At 51.3% G+C, this 20,233-nt stretch overlaps 2 protein-coding genes and 1 non-coding gene across 11 annotated transcripts in view; 2 read left to right on the top strand and 1 right to left on the bottom strand.

The window, feature by feature from the left end:
• Positions 1-20,233, bottom strand: part of GIMAP7L5 (GTPase IMAP family member 7-like 5) — a 598,436-nt gene that overhangs the window by 213,417 nt on the left and 364,786 nt on the right. The gene's annotated exons all lie outside the window — the stretch shown is intronic.
• DHX30 (DExH-box helicase 30) overlaps positions 1-20,233 on the top strand; it is a 32,447-nt gene that overhangs the window by 3,361 nt on the left and 8,853 nt on the right. For 6 of the 9 annotated variants that reach the window (XM_040679728.1, XM_015281065.4, XM_025147144.3 and 3 more), the window contains exons 2-9: positions 765-816; positions 9,188-9,318; positions 11,061-11,171; positions 12,406-12,761; positions 13,472-13,598; positions 14,351-14,500; positions 15,239-15,391; positions 16,858-17,679. In XM_040679728.1, coding sequence (XP_040535662.1) covers positions 786-816; positions 9,188-9,318; positions 11,061-11,171; positions 12,406-12,761; positions 13,472-13,598; positions 14,351-14,500; positions 15,239-15,391; positions 16,858-17,679 — 1,881 coding nt within the window. In that variant the 5' untranslated portion in view covers positions 765-785. Of the gene's footprint in view, positions 1-764; positions 817-3,915; positions 4,137-4,259; positions 4,363-9,187; positions 9,319-11,058; positions 11,172-12,405; positions 12,762-13,471; positions 13,599-14,350; positions 14,501-15,238; positions 15,392-16,857; positions 17,680-20,233 lie in introns of those variants that run through there. The other 3 variants (NM_001012851.2, XM_015281064.4, XM_025147145.3) reach the window with 3 other exon arrangements.
• On the top strand, positions 13,381-13,490 carry MIR6710 (microRNA 6710). The gene has a single exon (NR_105581.1). It is a non-coding gene; the product is annotated as a microRNA 6710 (primary transcript).

Here is a 20,233-nt window from a genome sequence, read left to right as displayed (position 1 = left end):
TGGGTAGAGGTGAAGGCGCTGTGCTGTCGTGTGCCTGCAGGGAGCTGCAGCTGTCCTGTCCACGGAGCCAGTTCTGAACGTGGCATCATCGGAGGCTGTCGCTGAAGTAAACAGTAATTTTGTCATTAGTTTCAGTGAAAGCAAAAGCAAATCATTGGAAAGCGTAACAGCTGTGGGGTGTTGGTGGTGTGTGTGCAGGAATGGCTGTTAGTGTGGCTTGGGGTGGCTCTGTGTGACGGCCCTCATTGGTGGCACCCCTGGTTGGAAAGTTGGGATGGCCAATGCTGAAGGCATCCCCAGCATTCACATGAAGAACTCTTAAAGCAAGTTGGCTGGCTTCGTTGTTCCTTACTTAAGACATTTGAATAAGAAAACCAAATAGAAAGTGGAATATAATTTCAGCAATTAACAAAAGGATGTGTCTCATTCTTGGCTGGCTTTGCTGTAGGGGAGGAATAATGGTGGTGCTCTCCTTCCCTGTGGCGTTCTGACTGAGGTTGGTGCAAACGTGATGGAGAGCAGACCTCAAAGTGCAGAGTGCCTCCTGTGGGTGCACAGCAACCACCTGCACTGGGGCAGGGGGCAATGGGCACGGTTCAGGTGGAACAGGCAGGTCAGGAGCACCAAGGTGGAGCTTGGTGAGGGCTATCAGCTCTGTTTTGCACCAAGGACATCCAGTTTCATGAGTGCTGAAGGCTTTAAGCATCCCAAGGGGAACGTCAATTCTAACTTTGTGTTTCTTTTTGCTGCTCTTGCCCTCCTAGGAATCAACGCTTTCTGCTGTGATGGAGATGTTCTCATTGAATTCCCTTAAAGGTAAGGACTGAGATAATCTTCAGCTATTTGCTTTTAATTTGTGCAGTGATTTTAATGCTTTGGCAGTTTTCTCAAGCAAATTCATTTCCAAGGAACAGTGCTGTCCTTTTTTATTGGGAGGAAGTGGGAGGTTCGTCCCACGGCCGGACTTCCTTCTCAATGCACCAGGGACCAAAAGGAAGCAGATATCATAGAATCACAGAATGGCCTGGGTTGTAAAGGAGTTCATCCAGTTCCAACCCCCTGCTATGTGCAGGGTCTGCAACCAGCAGACCAGGCTGCCCAGAGCCACATATCCTGGAGGATATGGCCATACCTGAGCTACCAGTGATGTACATAACACACAGAGCCAAATGTTACGTTGGCCACACACTTTCCGTTCTGTGAGCAGCGCCCCAGACTTTCAGCTTGCTTTGCATGGAGTTTGTCAGCAGCTGTTGCAGCCACCGTGACTGAATTGTCTGTTGGTTGGTGCAGCACCCGAGTAAGTGCTGCGTGTGTGAGTGCAGCCAATGCCAGGGAGCATTGGAGACCCCAGGGTTCAGGAGGAGGAAGGCCCCATTGTGTCACCCGATAACTGGCAGCGTAGGCTCGGAGGAGTGAAGCTGAACAGGGAAGTGTTAGCTCTAAGGAAGGGCTTTTTTTGCCTCCTGTATTTCATCCCACATGTAGCTGTGTCCTTTTGTACCAGCTCAGTAGGTGCTTTCTCCTCAGTGTTTGCATGCTTGAAATATTCTCATGTTCTTTCTCTCCTGCCATTGCTTTGCCAGCCTCTTCGTGTAGGTCTCAGTTTTTCCTAAGGAATCCCTCCAGTCCCCGGCAGGTTTTTTGTGTCTTTTGTTCTTTTTTGATTTCTGTGACTTGGCCTTAAAATAAGGAGCACAGAATGGATGGAAGTACTCCAGCATGGCTGATCTGGTGCTGGATCGCTGCCTCCTGGCCCTGAGATGTGAGGAACCTTCCCTGTGAGGGCTGCTGGTTTGTCACGGCCAGACTGGGGCTGGGCCTCTGCTGCAGTGCCTGTGCTCTGGAGGAGGAAGGCTTTAGAGCAGGTATGGCAATGAGCTCCTGCTCAGCAGTGCAGCCCTGCAGAGCTTTGCCTGCAGAGGAGGAATAACTGCAGCTCCTTGCAGCTGGCCTGGCCAGGCAAAGCCTGGAGCATGGCTCTAAGTGGCCGTGTATGTGCTGTGTAACAAAGATATTTGGATGGAATTCATGCAGTCTGACTTCTGGAATTTTTGAATAAATTCAGTCTTAGCTTTTTATATTTTTTTGTGCTCATGGGATAATTGTTGCATTACTTGCAGTGACAAACCACCAGCCCTACTGGTGTCTGACCCCATGTGCCAGCATGCTGCCTTCCTGCAGCCTCTCCCCTGCTTCTCCTTCCCTGCAGCTGTGTGGTTCCATGATTTCCCCCCAACGCATGCCTTATTTCTCATTTTCTTCTGCTTGTTTCATTTCATATGTCCATATATTTGTGCCCTTCCAAAGGTTTTCCTATGCAGGACTTTGCGTGATGGCTTTCCTCTCCTTGAAGCTCTTCTCGTGGAATACAGGTTCTGTGCAGCTCTGTCTAATCCTGTTAGTCCTTTTGGGGCTTATTGGAGATTTCTCTTTCTGATTTCAAAAAGAAATGCCTCCTCTTGGTGTTTAAACAGCCGTTCATGTAACAGTTTGGCTCACACACAACATATTCACCAGTGTCTGCTGTACAGACCCACGCAGCGTAATGGGACTTCCAGGTGTATGCTGCAGCCAGGGATAGTACAGTTTGTGTATAATCTGAAATAGAAACAATTTGGATGTTTTATAAGTAGAATTTCCCTGTAGTGTTTGGATTGCAGGCAGTGCTGCTGTACTGAGAGCTTTCTGCCCAAGACTTTGGGTCATTCATAGAATCATAGAATGGCCTGGGTTGAGAAGGACCACAATGATCATCCAGTTTCAACCCCCTGCTATGTGCAGGGTTGCCAAACAGCAGTCCAGGCTGCCCATTCGTATGGAGCGTGGGAGCAGTGCAGGAGAGGTGCGTGGGAAGGGGATGGCACTGCTGTCCAGAGCTGTAACTGAGTCGTGTTGGTGGTACAGAGCTGTAGGGGTTGGAAGGGACCTCTGGAGATCCCCCAGTCCGGCTCCTGAAGTAGATTGCACAGGAAAGCATCCAGGTGGGTTCTGAACATCTCCAGAGAAGGAGATCCCCCACCTCTCCGGGCTCTGTTCCAGGGCTCTGCCCCCCTTATGGGGAAGAAGTGGTTCCTCACGTCCAGACGGAACGTTCTGTGTTCCATTCTGTGCCCGCTGCTCCTTGTCCTGGCATTGGGCGGCACCCAGCAGAGCCCAGCCCCCCCTTCAGATATCCATCAGCACTGCTCTCCTGCAGGCACAGCCCGGGGCTCTCAGCCTGCCCCATCAGGAGGTGCTCCGGGCCCCCCCGCCCCACAGCTGGGCTCTCTGCAGCAGTTCCCATCTGCCCGGAGCCGGGCAGCCCTGCGCTCTGCTCAGCGCTCCCGATGTGCCCCCGCAGGGCAGAGCAGAGGGGAGGAGCGGCTCCCTGCCCTGCTGGCTGTGCTCCGTGCGGCGCATCTCGGGCTGCTGGGGGCCTTCTCGGCTGCCAGGGCACACTGCTGGCTGATGGTTTGGGGCTATTTCCACAGGAAGCCCCACATGAAGGCCCGAACGGCCCCTGAGCGCTGTGAGCCGCGCCTGCCCTCGGCCCGCTGTGCTGCCGGTGGAGGCCGCGCAGTCTGCCGGATGCACGCACAGCGGGGACGTTTTCCCAGGGGGCTGCTGGAGAGCTGTGGCTGAAAAAGGCTTTCTTTGGGTCCGGGTTTGGTGGATGGGGCGAACCGCCGGCGCCGTGTGGCTGTCGGAGGCAGCAGCGGAGCCCCTCGGCGGCCGCACGGCGCCGCGGCCTTTTTTTCCCTTTCCCCCCCCCCCCTTTTTTTTTCCTTCTCTTTTCTCCTTTTCTTTCTCTCCGTTTCTCGGTCCTCCCCGCCGAGTCCTCCCCGCCCGCTCTCCACGCGGGGGCGCTGTAGCGGAAAGGCGGCGCTCTATCCCCACCCCTCCTCCCGGCTCCACCGCGGCCCCGCAGCCGGCACCGGGCGGCCTCAAGATGGCGGCGCTCGGACTGCTGCTTCAAGCGGCGGCCGCCTGCGGCTCGGCCGGACCTCTGCGCCTCGGCCGCTGCTACCGCGGGGCGCGGGGGCTCTGCACCCGCTTAGCGGAGCCCGACGGCCTGGAGGAGGCCCGGCAGGAGGACGAGGAGGAGCAGCCGCCTCCTCCGGGCGCCGAGGAGCAGAGCACCGCCATGGTGAAGGGTGAGGAGGAGAGGCGGCCGGGGGGGCCGCAGCCGGCCCCGAACGCAGCGGAAGGGAGGAGCGAGCCCGCCGCCCGGGGCCGAGGAGGGGGAGGGCGGTTGGAGGCGGCGTGCGCGCGCCCGCGGCTCTCCCGTGCGCGCTCCCGCCCGGCCCAGGCCGCGGCCGTCGCGGGACGGAGCCCCCGGGATGCGCGGAGCGGGCGAGCAGGCGGGGGGCGGCGGCGCAGGTAGCGGCGGGCGGAGCGGTCTTCGTGCGGCCCTTTGTTGGGCCGGGCCGAGCGGCTCAAGGTCGCGCGGAGGGGCCGGGCCGGGCCGGGCAGCCCCGCGGGGACGGCAGAGCGGTGCGGTGCGGTGCGGTGCGGTGCCGGGGCCGCTCGCGGACGGCGTTGGGCTGCGGCTGTGCGCCCCGGGCTGCGGGGCTGCCCCGTGCGGGTCTGCTTGGTTATACGTTAAAGCTTTTGCACTCCTTTTTTTCTTTTTCCTCCCTCCGGGTGCTGGGTTTCCTTCCCTCCTCCCCTCCCGGCATCTATTTATTATTTCTTAGTTTTCTTTCCGGCGTTTGGGCAGCGCTGTGTGCAGCCTGGAGCTGTGCTCCATCGTTCCTGTGGGTCCCTTCCGAGTGGGGACGTTCAGTGATGCTTTCCTGTGCAGCCGCCCTGGGGAGCCTGCGTTGGTGGGGGGTTGGATGGGGGCGTCTCCAGAGGTCCGTCCTACCCCCGTGGCTCTGTGATTCTGTGCGATTCTGGGATTTTAAGTTCTTTGGGTTCAGAGTTCCACTTGCAGGAGCTGTGCAGAGATTTACCTTGAAGGTTTTGTCAATGGTTTTAGTTTAAAACCGTTCCTCCGTGTCCTGTCGCTATCAGACCGAGGAAGAGGTCGCCCTCCCTCCTGTTTGTAAGTACCAGAAGGCAGCGGGGGGGGCTCCCCAGAGCCTTCTCCCCCAGGCCACCCCCAGCCCTCAGCCAGGCCCCATAGCAGAGATGCTCCATCCCCTGTGCATCTGCGTGGCCTCCTCTGCACCCACTCCAGCAGCTCCACGTTGGTTTGTGTCAGATAAGTGAATAGAACCATCCCCAAGGGCCTCACTGTGGGTCTGCCCTACCTGGACAGCTGCACCTTGAACGTGCAGGGATGATAAAAGTTATTTTAAGAACCGTGCAAGTGCTATGCCTTCAACAAATTGATGCCTTGCTAGTTAGCCGCACTTGATTGCTATTGTTACTAGCTATGGATACCATTGCCAGTATGGAAAAGTAAACTGCAATCTGAGGCCAGCTTTAAAAACGGCAGTTATATTGGCGCTAACCTCTAATGCTTCACTTCACTGGCCCGAGCAGTGGGATTTTGGAGCAGGGCCTGTGCTGAGGGCAGCTCCTCGGCCTGCTCTGCCAGCTTTGTGGCACCCCTCACCCGTTGCTCAGATGTGCGTGGTCTCAACCCCTGTTTGCTCTGAGATGGAATCCTTCTCTGCAGTTAGTTCCATTTGCCATCTCTGTATCACAGAAGAATTGAGGTTTACCTGAACCTTGGGGTTTGTGTCCTGCTCCCCTGCTCAGAGCCTGGCGCTGTGCCTCACTTTGAAGTACCCCATACTGGAGGCTGCCCATCAGTTCTTTGTTTTCCAGCTGTGGTTATCAGTTTTAGCCATTCTTGTTGTTGCATATGCAAGACTGCTTTTGTTCTTTATTACTGTGTACTTGGAAGGAGCCTTGGTTGCAGTCACTAAAAGAAAAGGGAACAGGTAAGATTGTTATGGTGTGCTCCGGGCTGAACTGCCAGCTGCTCTCTTTCCATCCCTCCCTGGGAAGGTGTGCCTGGGCCGCTTCCTTGTGAAGTGCTATCACGGAGCCACACAGCTTTCTTCTCCCTGTGGATTGTTGATGTATTGGGAGCATTCTTCACTGAGATGAATATCGTAACGCGGGGCTCACATCCTGCTGGGTGCTGTGTTGACAGTTTGTCCTTGCTGCTCGTTGGTTGCTGCTCCAGGGGTGCTTTGTTTGTTGCTTCTTCAGGGAAGAGAATTTGGGGGAAGGTAAAAACTGCTGGAATGGATTTAATGCTCCTCTGTCTTCCCTGGACGAGACCAGAGGGCATTTTATTGTGCTCCTGATGTACCTGGTGGTGTCTGTGTGTTGGGTCTGTTAATGGTTACGTTACTCATAGGAACTGTTCGCTTTTTTCTCCTTTTTCTGTCAGTGTTACTTGGAATTACCATTGACTTCCACACTCAAGTTAAGCTTCAGTACTCTCTGACTCAGAGGAACAGAAATTAGTTAATTGGCTTCTTCTGATTTGTCTGTTATCCAAGGCAGGCTTTTAGCATTCGTGGTCTTGGAGCTGAGCTTAAAGACATCATGTTTGGTTCTGGCTTGGAGCTGGGCATGAAAATCAGCTCTGTTTCATTCTGGGAGTATTAAGCTACGCTCCTTTTAATAGAGCTCCTACCCAAATATCCGTTCTCAGCAGTCAGGATTCGTGTGCTCTGTGGATGAAGGTGCCAAGAAATCCAATCTGTCAGGGAAGGAAACGTTCTGCAAATCCACTGCTGCAGTTCGGGAATTGTTTCTTTAAAAGCTATGAGCGAAGCATGGCTTCGTGCAAAGAAAGATCCTTTCAGCTCCTGATTTCAGGATAAGGATGGGCTGAGGGCAATCCATCAAAGCTCCGGGTGCTGTTGGTGCATCAGATGGTGCTGCTGAATATGGCATTGTCAGCTGGGGAGAAGACATTGTGTCTCAGTTGGCAATTCAGGGTCTGATCTGCAAGCCAGAACTGGGCTTTGTTATTTAGACATCCTGTCCTTTGCGTAAGGATGGCTTCAATATTTAGTCCTTGCTGAGAAGTCACCTCAGAATCTGAGAGATTGGTTCAGTCCTTAAGTAAATGTGTTGTTTTTTCTGGGCGTTTACGGTGTACCTCTTGCCTCCATCTGTTCCATATCACAGAATTCCTCAGGGTATCCTTCTTGAAAGGGGAAGCAACCGGAGGCCAAATAACACAGGCTGCTGCTCAAGGTTATTATTTATTTCTCATTTATTAAGTGAATTTAATAGCACGTGTGGGAATTGTGCTACTGCTCCTCCCTCCGTGTGTCCCAGGGATGGAAATTAGGATCGACATGAGGAGGGCTATGATTTTAGTCACTGCTCCACTTTACTCAGCAGGCGATGGTGTGAGGGCAGCGGTGGCTGTAAGGGTACACTTACAGTGTGCTACTTACAGTGTGCTGCTGGCTGTGTGAGCAGGGAGCTGCCCTACGTTTGCTGCGTAACTGCAGGGAATTGGCTGTTAGGCTGAAACCATTCTCATGCTGTCCCAGATGGCACTCAGGAGGTGGTTTGATTTAAGAACTCTGCTTGTCCACAGAGCTCTGCTGCTGCATTCACCTGTGTGTGAGAAACAGCAGCCTGAGGGCTTTCCTGTTACTGCCATACAGCACTGATGCTGTGGCTGACTGTCACCCGCCCTGAGCCAGCACAGTGTCCCAGTGTGTGCCACGGAGTCCAAGTTCCTGCACTGTCTGCTCCTCTTGGCTTCTGGAAACGGCTTCCCTGCCATTCAGCTGCTTCTTGTGTGCTTTGGAGGAGAAACTTTCAAACCTGTCAGCAGTAATGGTTCTTTTTCTGTCCCCTGGATCAGTTTTGTTGTTGTTGGGAAGAGTTATGTGATGAGCACTGTTTTTGTTCTACCTTAAGCTGCAGCCTGCCAAGCTCTGGTGCAGTGTAACTCTTTCGCTACAACCCCCATGCTGTCTGTGTTGCTCTGCTTCCCGGTGAGTGCTCGTGCTGCACAGATCCCCGCAGTATTCTCGTGCTGTGCAGCTGCTCTGAGGATGACAGAGCTGTTCAGTGCTTGCTAGAAGCAGTCCCTCTGTCTTTGTTGTAGTGACTGCAGTCACTGTTCTCAGGAGGACGTGCTGGCAGCTCTGAGAGCCACGGATGGATTGGGTGGGTCGTTGCTCCTTCCCAGGTTGGGTGCTCCATGTGCAGTTCCAGGCTCTAGCAGCAGGGATGGTTGTGTAGCACTCCATTTGGGGGCTGCTCTCGCTGTGCTTCTGCTGCTAGTTCCCCTCTCCTGTTCCCTGGCACTGCCGCTGGGGCTCTGCAGGTCCGTGCAGCTGATGGCTTTACTTCTGAACCCAGCAATAACTGTGCTTTGTTTTTCTGGATGAGCTTTCTGTCAGATAGGGCTGCAACTTCACCATCAACACGTGGAGCTGAACCTGGTCTCTGAGCAGTGTAGTATAGAATCACATTTCCAGCCTCTAAGCAAGAGCTTTGGAGCAGAAGGGACTCGAGATGAAGCAGGAAGTCCCAGAGTACTATTTCACATTTTCCATTTGTGATGACTGGATCTGATGTGTAATGTGTGTGGTTGAGAGCCCGGCTTTAACCCCGAGGTGACGTGTGTGCGTGAGGAGGAGGGTGCAAATATCAGAGTCTGTTGCAGTTACTGCTCAGTTGGGTTTGGATATGGGAGGATGACACATAGAGCCTCCTCTGCCTTCGTAGTGAGGAAACAGCACCGGCTCCTTGCACTGAGCTGGGCTTTGAGTTCTGTGCTGGGATATCTGCATTCAGATTCAATCAGGTGTATTTAGGCTGTTGGTTTTCCTGTTGACGCTGTGTTTTTGGGGGATGGGGAAGCGATCCCATAGCAGTTCGGGGTCTTCTTAGTGTCTCTGAATCATGGAGTTGGGCTGTGTGGGTGCTGCAGGGAGTATTAGTATTATTTTGAAGGGGGGGGGGGGGGGGGGGGGGGGGAGCAAAAAACCTCTGCGTTTCAGGAAAAGTATTGGAGATAAAATATTGTTGGGTGTTTTGGATGTGCAGTGCTGTCTTGTGTGTGGCACTCAGGAGGCATCGCCCTGCTGTGCACCATTTTGCTGATGCCTGAAGACATTGTATGTGGACCACTTAATACCTGTGCCTGCTGGTCTGTCTGTAAGCTTAGAGAAATGCGTGCTCTGGTGTTACAGCACGCCTTGAACAGGACTGCACGAGGATTGGAAGTCATTTACATCTTCTGTTGTTGTGTTTTTCCCTACAGATTCCAGAGACCTGTTAAAGGAATTCCCACAGCCCAAGAACTTGCTCAACAGCGTGATTGGACGGGCCCTGGGCATTTCCCATGCAAGGGACAAACTGGTGTACATCCATACCAATGGGCCCAGAAAAAAGGTAATTCTGCTGTGCTGGGGATGGCAGCTGTGGTGCATGGGAGGGAAAGTGAACCAGGAATGCTGCTACACCTGGAAGTGACCCTTTAACAGAGAAAATGCTATCGCTGTTTTAATTCCACGTAAATCCTCCACGTAGTTGGAGGATAACATTTCAGACAGAAGGTTTTCTCCCTCCCTGTACCTCCATTTTCACGTGCTTTAGTAGTGCCTAGATGTAAATCCTGTCCCTCTCCTTTGGAACGTGGAAGGATGAATTCTTTTCTTGCTGTAAGTGGCTGTTCTCAGCAGGAAGGTACGTAGTCTGCCCTCACACGTGTTGGGCTGCATAACCTACTGCCTTAGAAACGGAAAGCAAAGGGCTGCGTTTTACACATTAGCAGTGCTAGATGTTGTTCTTATGTTCTAATAGAATAAATGCCCAAGAAAGCCTAAAATGTTTAATTACAATCAGAGAAGGAGAATTTGTTTGAAATGGAGGGAGGCTTCTCGTACTACGTAAGGGCAAAGTGAAATCCAAGCTTTGTTGTTGTTAAATGAAGGAGAGGAATTCCAGGCAAACGTTTTGCCAAAGAGTTTGAGCCCTCCTTGGATCCATGGCTCATATCCACTGTGTGCTGTGAGTCCAGCAGCTGTCCTCAGGGCTCAGCTCCTTCTGCCATGCAGCCCCCAGCCCTCTCATTGCAGAGCAGGAAGCCCCTTCCAGCTCAAGTTTAACATCCATTCCAGGATTTCAGTTCTGGTAGAGTAACATTTTCTAATAACATTCTATCTTAGAATTTCCCAGGCAGTTTTCATGTCTTCATCCTTTCTGAGCATCTCTGTTTTAGGCAGTACATCAAAATGGGTATAGAATCTTGGTTGGAAGAGGACAAGACTTCTTTTTGTGAGCACTGAGTTGCTGGCCTTCGTGAGACAGCTCTTTCCTCAGCAGGTCTGCCTTTTCATGCAGATCCCCTGGGCAAAAATGCAGCAGTTTCCTGGGGTAAGATGAGATTGAGATGGCTGGCAGGCAGGCAGCCAGGTGAAGGCTGTAGAGAGGCAGATCCTCCAGTCTTATAGGTGGGGTTTTCCCAGCAGAGCTGAACACCACCTTTCATCTTTGCTGCAGCAACAGGACAGAATTCCTTGGGCATTTCCCTCTTTGAGCCTTAGAGAAACTCAGCTACAGCATCAGCAGGGCCAGGAGTGGAATGAGTTCTGGATTTGGAATGGTTTTTCAAAAGGGCAGGGTTCAGCTCTTGGTGTTCTTTGCCTCTGTGGGTTTTTCAGCTCCTTTGAACCAACTACTGGTGTAAGAGGAGCAGTTGGTTCTCTCAATAGCATGTGTTGGGCAGAGTAAAGCGAAGGCTGGGTTCTTGTTTGCCTGGTGAGTGTGGTATGCCTGTGTGACTGGTGCACTGTGCTGCTAATTGGTGATGGTGAGATAATGAGGAAGATTTGTTTGCCTTTGCAGATGGAAAAGTGTTGAGAAAGTGCATACTGCTTCTCAGGCATAGCCCAGTTGCTGTAGTGCACATAAGAACAGTTATTCTGAAACTGAATTGCTCTGGTAAGGAGCTGTTGACACTCGATTCCTTTTTGCTGACACATTGCAGTCTGTGAAGCTTGGCCCTGATTTGTTTAGGAATTTCACTTGTAGCTCTATTCTTTACCTGGAGTTCAGAAGTGTTTGAAGTAACTGCTGCTGGTGAAGGAGAGACGTTGCTCTGTCTCACTTTACTGAATGTCTTTCCTCTTCAGAAAGTCACTTTGCACATAAAGTGGCCTAAGAACGTGGAAGTAGAAGGCTATGGGACCAAGAAGATCGATGCTGAGAGACAGGCAGCAGCTGCTGCATGCCAGCTCTTCAAGGTGAGCTTTTGTTCTTCCTCCTTAGCTTGATGAAATGAGCCTTTGAGCGTGCAGGCATTGCCTGTTCTGCTGATACCCCTTCTGAATTCTTCTGTCTTTGCCTGTTTACCTTCTTAGTTGGCCTGTTTGGAGTTTCCCTTTCATCTGTGGAGTGGGAGCAGTGCTTCCTACTGAGGAGCCTGGAGGAGGTGCTGCAGGTGCTCCGACAATAGGAGAACTTTTAATTTGCTTGTAGATCAAGAAAGCTACATTTAGAAGTAACTGTTTAGCTTTTAAGCTAAGCCTTCAGAAGTCAAGGATTGCAGCCTTAAAGCCAGCAGTTTCTTCAGCTGGTTTGTTGAATCCTGTGATTAGCAAAACTTGTTCCACTGGTTGGCTTTACCTGCAGCACAGTTGGTGCTCATTCAGTTACTGTTCACTGAACACACGTTGTTGTTTTATCCTCTCTTCAGCTTTCAGTGAAAGCACTGTTTCTGGCTGTCTTTGAAAGCCTGAAAGTTTTCAAGGGGAGACAATTCTACCTACAATTGCAATATACTTTTTCTAAATTTGGGGAAATCACGGAACTATTTTCACTTTGGAACTAGAAAGCAAACAAAACCAAAATGAGCAACAAAAAGGCAAAAAACAGCTAACCTTGGAACCATAGATTTAAGCATGCAAAGTTGTAACCATGTGGTTTGCCAGCTAGAGCTCCAGCCAACAGGAAAGCCTGGTCATGGGAGGCCTTGTGCAGTCCTAGCTATAGAAATAGCCACAGTGCTGCTCTAAGTAAGTGGTCGTCAATCCGAGCAACGTGGCACTGTTAATTGGGGCAGAGGGCGTCTGATTATAGCAGCAAAGTGAATTCTTGCTGTGCTAAACACTCTTACAGCACAGAATAATACAAGCTTATCTAATAGGGGTCCTCTGTGAGCTAAAGGTGTAATTGATTGTAGTGGTCTGGTAAGACCTTGCAAAAAAAAATGCTGAATACAGTTACAACCTTGTGAAACACTGATAGATCCAGGCCCAGTGTTTCCAAGGAGATGCACAATTCCAAGCAGCTGTGGTTTGGGAAGAGGCTTTGCAGAAGTCCAGGTAGAAGGAAAAGCTTTGAGTTTCTGCAAGTGCCTTTTCTGTGTGATGTGAAGGGACCGCTCCTCCCTTTCCCTCCTTCACCAGGTGTGTGCTGCTCCCTGCTGTTACATTTCTGTCTCCTCACTGCTGTCTGACTTTGGTTTCTCTCTGGTAGGGCTGGGGTTTGCTGGGGCCCAGGAATGAGCTGTTTGATGCTGCCAAGTACCGGCTGCTGGCTGACCAGCTTGGCTGCCCCGATGAGAGGTGGTGCTCGGAGGGCAAATGGCGCTCCAAGTCCGGCCCTTCCCTCGCCGACCTGTCGACCTGCTGGCGGCGGATGGAGCCCGACGACCCCATCCAGCCCATGGAGCAGGGCCGGATGCCCAAAGCCATGAGGAGAGAAGAGCTGGAGGAAGGGGAGCTAGAGGAAGGAGAACTGGAGGAGGGAGAGCTGGAAGAAGAGGCAATCGATGTTTCCGATTATTTACCCATGGCACATCAGGATGCTCGAACTCCAGGCAGAGATGCAAGGTGAGTCTATCCAGATAGCTGCTAATGCGGGGCAGTAAAGAAGAGAGATTTGTTTTCCTTTGTAGCTGATGCACCCCATAGTTCCTCAGAATGGGAGGATTCTCATGTTGCTGGTGTGACCTGTAGGTGGGCCCAGCACTGACTGCTGTGCTGTTTTGTATGTGAGAGGTAGTGGGGCAGCCTGATCTTGTGCATCACTGTTTTCACAATGGAATGCCCAAGTGCCATCTTTGGAGTTCTGGGCCTAGAGAGATTTCTGTTTCCAAAAGCATTGCAGGTAGGAGTCCTTTTGTAATCCCCTAAATGTTGGGGACAATGCTGAGTCTGCTCCTTTTCATCACCATGCTTGCTTGCTTGTCTTTATGAGCGCAAGTCTTACGTTTCAAGTAGTCAACAGGAGGAAAATCAGTAGGGTCCTGGTGGTGTTGGTTGTTTTGAGGGATGCTGTTGGATACAGAAATAACTTAACCCTGCCTTGTCTTTTTTTATTTAATCAGTCCAAAGCTGTTTATTCAGTCTGATTTGTAATACCACTGTAATGTTGTAATTGCTGCTCAGGGTGATTGTTCTGTAATTGACAGATTTTAGTAGTAAGAGCAGCCTGACTGATCAGGTGACTGAGGTTACCTGTACTCGGTAGCAGACCTGAAGTGAGGTGGGTCTGAGGATAGAGTGGATATTTGTGTATCAAACTGTTCTCTTCCATCTAGCCGAGGAGGGAGTTCCATTGAAATGACAGATGACAACACTGCCATCCGTGCTCTGACTCAGTTCCCGCTTCCCAAAAATCTCCTGGCCCAAGTGATTCAGATTGCAACCTCTTCCTCTACAGTCAAGGTAAGGTGCTGTTTGCTCCCTGCCCTGGGACCTACAGTGAGGAAGCTCAGAGACTCCAGTTGGAATCTCTTTGGATGCTTCTTCAGGCAGCTGGCTACTGGGGAGAGAAGGGAGGTTAACTGGGCTGACAAAAATCAGCCTGAAGAGTGGGAGAAGTCTTGGTGGGAGTTGTTACTTAAGGTCCAGGCAATAGAGGAGCAGTTGTTTGAATGAAGAAGTCTGTTTTCAAATATAAGTTGGCATTTCCTCTAATGTCTGCACCAAATACAAGTTTGTGTTACTCAGAAATGTGTAATTTCTGCGCTGGTGGAATCTTTCCTCACTTCAATTCTTGCCAGTATCCAGCAGTTCTGCTCCTTGTAGAGGAGGAGTCACCCACCTCCTTTCCAGACCCCATGTGCTTAGCAGACACCAGCTGTGCTCCACCCCATATGCATCAGACACGTTCTTCTCCACACAACTGTCTCCTTTCACTTTTGCCTCGACTTACGGGCTTGGGGTGGAATTCATACTCATAGAACGGCCTGGGTTGAAAAGGACCACAATAATCATCCAGTTTCAACCCCCCTGCTGTGTGCAGGGTCGCCAACCACCAGACCAGACTGCCCAGAGCCACATCCAGCCTGGCCTCGAACACCTCGAGGGATGGGGCATCTGGAATTCTGTGCTGTAAGCACTTTGCTTAGAAATGTTAGGGTGTATTTTAAAGTCTGTCTGTGTAGGGTTCTTACCCACCTCTCCCAACGCCTCAGGAATACATGCAGTTCCGTACAGTCGGTACCAAGACCAAGATCTGCAAGCTGACACTCCGCTGGCCCTGCCCAATGACATTTGCTGCCAAGGGCCGTCGTAAGGTGGAGGCAGAAAACAAAGCAGCAGCACTGGCCTGTCAGAAGCTGAAGGTAAGCACACATGGCTCCCACACTCCTCCTGTCACACATAGATGCTTCTTGCACCTGACTCACCATATTTGAGCCTAATGTGGTGGCACGTGAAACTTTCATATCTCTGATTTCATAGTCAGTAAACATATATTTCCAAACCTTTGGAATCGACCTCAATTGCTGTTGTACCCCTCTGGTATCAAACCTTTGATGACCCCTTGAAGGCTGTTCTGAGCTCTCAACAAAGCGGTGTGTAGGGATTATTCTTGAAGTGTTGTTCTCTTGGACACCTCAGTGATGTCTGCTAGGACAGACTGTCTTCCTGTTCTCATAGATGAGCTCATCTGGCTACATGGCAGTATTAGGTTTCTCTGCAGTCTCTAAAGCCATCAGAGGAAGTCCAAGAAAATAGCATAAGGCTTAGTACTGAGTTGTCACAACATACCAGGACTGCAGCAAGAGTTAATACCCCATGCCAGGTGGGTTTTGTTACATATAGTTGTGGCTGTGGTTTCTTTGACAGGTCTTGTTGAGTCCATGTGAGCACTGTGCTGAGGGAATGAAGCCTTTTGCTTCCACATGTCCATTTCTGCAGTAGGAACGTGTCCTGTTCCTTGCCATGGCAAAAGCAGGACATGAAGGGTTGGGGCTGTAGGGAGGGCAGTCGGCCCATCAGGACCTGCAGAACCCATCTCTGCTGTCATGTCACATGCAGCAGTCTTGTCTGATGTTCTTCTTTGCTTCTGTCCTTTGCAGAGCCTTGGCTTAGTGGACAAGAACAACAACCCGCTCAGCCATGCTATGTATAATATGACTTCCCTCCGAGAGCTTGGTGAGAACCAGAGGAAGCCGTGCCACATCAAAGTCCCTGAAGCAACCCTGCGCAAGATTGAGAACTATCTGAATCATGTAAGGCTCACTTTGGTGTCTCAGAACCACCTTTGGTTGATCACCTTTAACTTCAGAAATTGTACGCTGGCTGGGAACTCCATGTCAGGGTGTTGGGGGAGGTTATGGCTCAGTGTTACGCCACAAAACGGATCAGTCTTTGTTGAGCCTTGGGGAAAGGAGGCCCTTTATGTGCAGTGGGCCTTCTCTGGATTCTTTGTTACAAGCAGATCTGGCTTCCCTAAAACTGGTTGTGCCTTGTTCCTTTACAAGGGCCAGGTGCTGGTAAACTTGCAGATCTCCTTTGGCAGTGTCTCTTCCAGCATATGTAATATAGTGGTGGGTGCAGATCCCTCAGCACCTGCCCGTGCTCACCCAGGAGATCCCTGTCCCTGGTGTGAGGCTGATAGGAGCTGAAGCAGTGCTCCCTGGGGACAGGACGCGTTTCCCTAGGACCATTCATTGTCAAAGCAGGAGTTAGTGCTGAGGTTAGATGAGGATGAGGGTACTACATGTACAAATGTCTGCAGCTAATTGTAGTCATTGGAAATAATGCCCATGTTTGGAAGGGGACAAGTAGTCACTGTGCCATGCCGATGCACTCTTGGAGCTGAACGATACAGATCTCTGGGGATGTTCACAGCGTTGTGCAGATCCCATAAATGAAGCAGTGGTGAGTATGTTAGGAAGCCAAGCCTGTGCCTGAGGCAGCAGCTGTTTTTCAATGAGCTGTTCTGAGTGGCTGAATCAAGGGCTGGAAAAGTTCGAAAAACAGCATCATCTTGAAGGTGCTTGGTCTGCCTCCATGTATACGTGCCATGAGCTGTCACAGTGCATACACGGCTTGCTTTTGTGACTCTGAGGAAGCCTGAATGCAAAACTGCTGATCTGCAGCTGGACCTTTAATCCTCTGAACATCTGGGCCTACGGTTTGGTTTGTGTTCCTGTCAATTCCTGACCCGCTGTTGCTCCTTTTAGTTATTCCTGTGGGATTTGGGGCTTTTTAGCTTAACCAGGACTGAATATTTCTGGCCTGGCTGAATACGTAAGTTCTGTGCAAGTTACATGTCTGGACTTGCCGAAGGTGGGGAGAGTGGTGGTACAGTGTGATGGTATCAAACATTTGGCTTCTGGGGTGGTTGCATCACTTGCATGCGGTGTAGACACTGAGTTGGAGAGCGTACGGTACAGTTCTGTGCCTGTCAGTTCACACACTGGTGTTAGTATTTCTGTCAGGACAGATCCTGGACTTCAGAAGACACGATAAGGAAATAGCAGGTAGCTGCTCAAGTCGCAGTCTGAGTTGAGGTTATTTAAAGTGGGAATTAGGAGGCTGAGTTACCTGAAGCCTGAAGAGACGCGAATGTAGCTCTTTGGTCACTACAAAACCCATCTGACCGAGTCCATTTCAGGCACTTCTTTCCTTCTTCCTTCTGAAGGCTGTTACCAAACTCCCTGTCCCTCACAACTTCCTCTGTCTCTCCCAGTATCCAGTGGACATCAGGGAGTCCAGGCCCCGGATTGCTGACGACATGATGAACCTGAGCAAGGAGTCCGGCGCAATAAGCGATGCGATCACGGGGAAGACGTACATCCCTATGCTGGAAGCAGAGGAGGTGCGCCTCAGTCAGAACCTGCTGGCCCTCTGGAAAAGGAGAGGATCCTCATGGCAGGAGAGTCACCCGCTGCCGGTGGATCCTCACAAGGACACCATCCTCTCAGCCATTGAGCAGAACCCTGTGGTTGTAATAGCAGGAGATACGGGCTGTGGGAAAACCACGAGGATCCCTCAGCTCCTGCTGGAACATTACATCCTGGAGGGACGCGGTGCCCGCTGCAACGTCGTCATCACCCAGCCCAGGAGGATCAGCGCCATCTCGGTGGCCCAGCGAGTGGCACAAGAGTTGGGTCCCAACATGAGGAAGAACGTGGGCTACCAGGTGCGGCTGGAGAGCAAACCCCCTGCCCGGGGAGGAGCCCTGCTCTTCTGCACTGTGGGCATCCTGCTGCGCAAGCTGCAGGGCAACCCCAGTCTGGAGGGTGTCAGCCACGTCGTGGTCGATGAGGTCCACGAACGAGATGTCAACACGGATTTCCTGCTCATCCTGCTCAAAGGCATCCAGAAGCTCAACCCCGACCTGCGCCTGGTCTTGATGAGCGCCACGGGAGACAATCAGCGTTTCTCACATTACTTTGGGGATTGCCCTGTGGTCAAGGTGCCGGGTTTCATGTACCCAGTGAAGGAGTACTATCTGGAGGAGATCCTGGCCAAGCTGGGTAGGCACCGACACCGGCACTATGAGATAAAGGTGGGTATGCAGCGTGGTGTTGAAGCTGTTCCCCCTGGACACGGAGCTGGCTTCTGGCATATCAGCAGGGGGAGAGTTCGGGCCTGGAACTGGTCCCTGTTTCCTGTTGTTTGTTAGCAGTGTTTGCTTAGCTTTCATTCCAAGTCAACACTCATGAGCTGAATTTGGCTTAGCAGTGTCCCTTGTGCTTTAGTTAAGTTATAGGTAAAGACAGCTTCAGATTTGGGTTTAAGTTGCTTTTTTCCCCTCTTCAGCATGAAGTGTATTTATGTTTGAGTAAGCTAACAGCTCAGTGTGCTTGTGTATATGCAGCATGCAAGTCTGGTGCAAGATTCAGATGGTTCACATGTGCCTTGGAGCAGTCTTGTTAGCCAGGCACTCATCGTCTTGCATGACTTGATTCCTTCATTTTGCTACTTTTTGCAACTAGTCTGACTGTTCCACGTTGTTCTTCTGGAGAGTGCCTCCAGATGTGTTCTGTGGGTAATCTCACTTCAGTGGCAGGTCGTGGAATCACAGAATGGTTGAGATTGGAAGATCTGCAGGTTCATCTAGGCCAGCCCCCCTGCTCAGAGCATGATCAGCCTGAACAGGCTGCTCTGGAGGAGGTTTTGAGTATCTCCAAGGGTAGAGACTTTGCAGCTTCCCCAGTGTTCAGTATCTCCCTGAGTAAAGATGGATTTTCCTGTGCTTGAGTAGAATTTTCTGCGTCTTACTTGTGCCCGTTGCCCCTCACCCTGTCAGTAGGCACTGCCAAGAAGAGCCTGGCTCCCTCTTCTTCATTCCCTCCCATTGGATAACTATACAGGTTAAGCTGCCTCTACTCTAGGCTCTCTGTCTTTCCTCGCAGCAGACATGCTCCTTCATCATCCTCATGGCCCTTCCCTGGACTCGCTCTGGTAGCTCCATGGCCCTGCTTCATGGGAGAGCCCAGACCTGGATGTGGTGTGCACTCACCAGAGCTGAGCAGAGGGACAGGATCACCTCTGTCAACCTGCTGGCAGTGTTTCGTGCAGCCTTAGGAGTTAGAGCTCATTCTGGCTTGTGTTGAGTTTGGTGTTGATCAAGACTGTAAGCAGCTTTCCAGCTGGCCAGTCCTCAGCCTGTCCTGGCACATGGGGAGTTTGCCACCAAGGCTGAAGGCTTTGCCTTTCTTCTTTCTGAACGACATGAGGTTTCTGTCAGCCTGTGGAAGTTCCTCTCTGTGTCTGAGCAACCATCTGGTGTATAAGCCACATCTCCTAGCTTTGTATCATCAGCAAATTTGCTGAGGGTGTCCCGTTGCATTCAGGGCCACCTTCCTGTTTCTGTTGTTGCTGGGTTTTTTACCCTGCACCTTTTAGACTCACCTGACACACTTATTCCAAATCACTGAGGCATAGAAGCTGCTGTTCTGTGCCTGGTGGATTTGAAGGCCTAGGGTACACATGGCACAGTTCTGTCCCCTGAAATTTCATTTAAGTTTTGCTACTTATGAGGTGCTACTCAGTAGAAGTTCCCAGGTGTCAGCTAGCTTCCAAGTCTGGAGAACAGGAGAGAGACTGCATATTCACAGCACAGCAAAGGAAGCAGGCAGCAGCTGTGACTGGAGCAAGTGCCAGATGGAGCCAGACCAGGCTCCTAAGGTTCCTGGTCCTGGGGAGGCCATCCAGCTGCAGGCACTTTTTCTCTCCAGAAGATGCTTTGGGAGTCTATGCACCTTTCTGCTAGATCACTGCTTATTCCTCTGCACGTGTCCTCCTGGAATCACAGACTGTCCAGAATTGGAAGAACCCATGCTGATCGTTCAATCCAAATCCTGTCTCCACACTGGGCAACCTAAGAGTTGAACTGTGGATGTGAGAGTGTAGTCCAAATGCTTCTTGAACACCCAACAGACTTGGGGCTGTGACCACTTCCCTGGGCAGCCTATCCCAGTGCCTGACCACCTTTTCAGTGAAGACTTCTTTTCTAATATCCATCCTGATCCTTTCCTGACACAACTGGCAGCAGTTCCCTTGCATCCTGCCACCAAAGGATCAGCACCTCCTTCTCTGCTCCCCATCATGAGGGAGCTGCAGGCAGCAATGAGGTCATCCCTCAGTCTCTAAGTTGAGCAAACCAAGTATCTTCAGCTGCTCCTCATACATCGTGCTCTCTAACCCTTTCACTCTTTGTTGCCTTGCTTTTCACATAATCTGATATTTTTATATCCTCTGTATTGTGGATCCCAAAGTACTGCACACAGTACTTGAGGTGAAGCCACAGCAGTGCTGAGCGCAGTGTGACCACCATCACTTCTTTCATCCAGTGAGCTAAACTGTGCTTGATGCACCCCAGGACATTCTTGGCCCTTTGGGCTGCTCAGGCATGTTGTTGATTCCTACTGAGCTTACTGCTAAGCAGAACCCCTCAATCCCTTCTGTGGGGCTGCACTCCAGCCACTTGTCCCCAGCCCCTATGTACATCCAGGATTACACCATCCCTGTTGCAGACTTTGTTGTAAATTTCATGTGGTTGGTCATTGCCCAGCACTCTATCAAGACTTCTCTGCGAGGCCTCTCTACCCTCAAGG

Source organism: Gallus gallus, chromosome 2, assembly GCF_016699485.2.
Source record: "Gallus gallus isolate bGalGal1 chromosome 2, bGalGal1.mat.broiler.GRCg7b, whole genome shotgun sequence".
NCBI lineage: Eukaryota > Metazoa > Chordata > Aves > Galliformes > Phasianidae > Gallus > Gallus gallus.
Note: the sequence above shows the minus strand (reverse complement) of the source record. Positions and strands in the feature narration are given on the sequence as shown.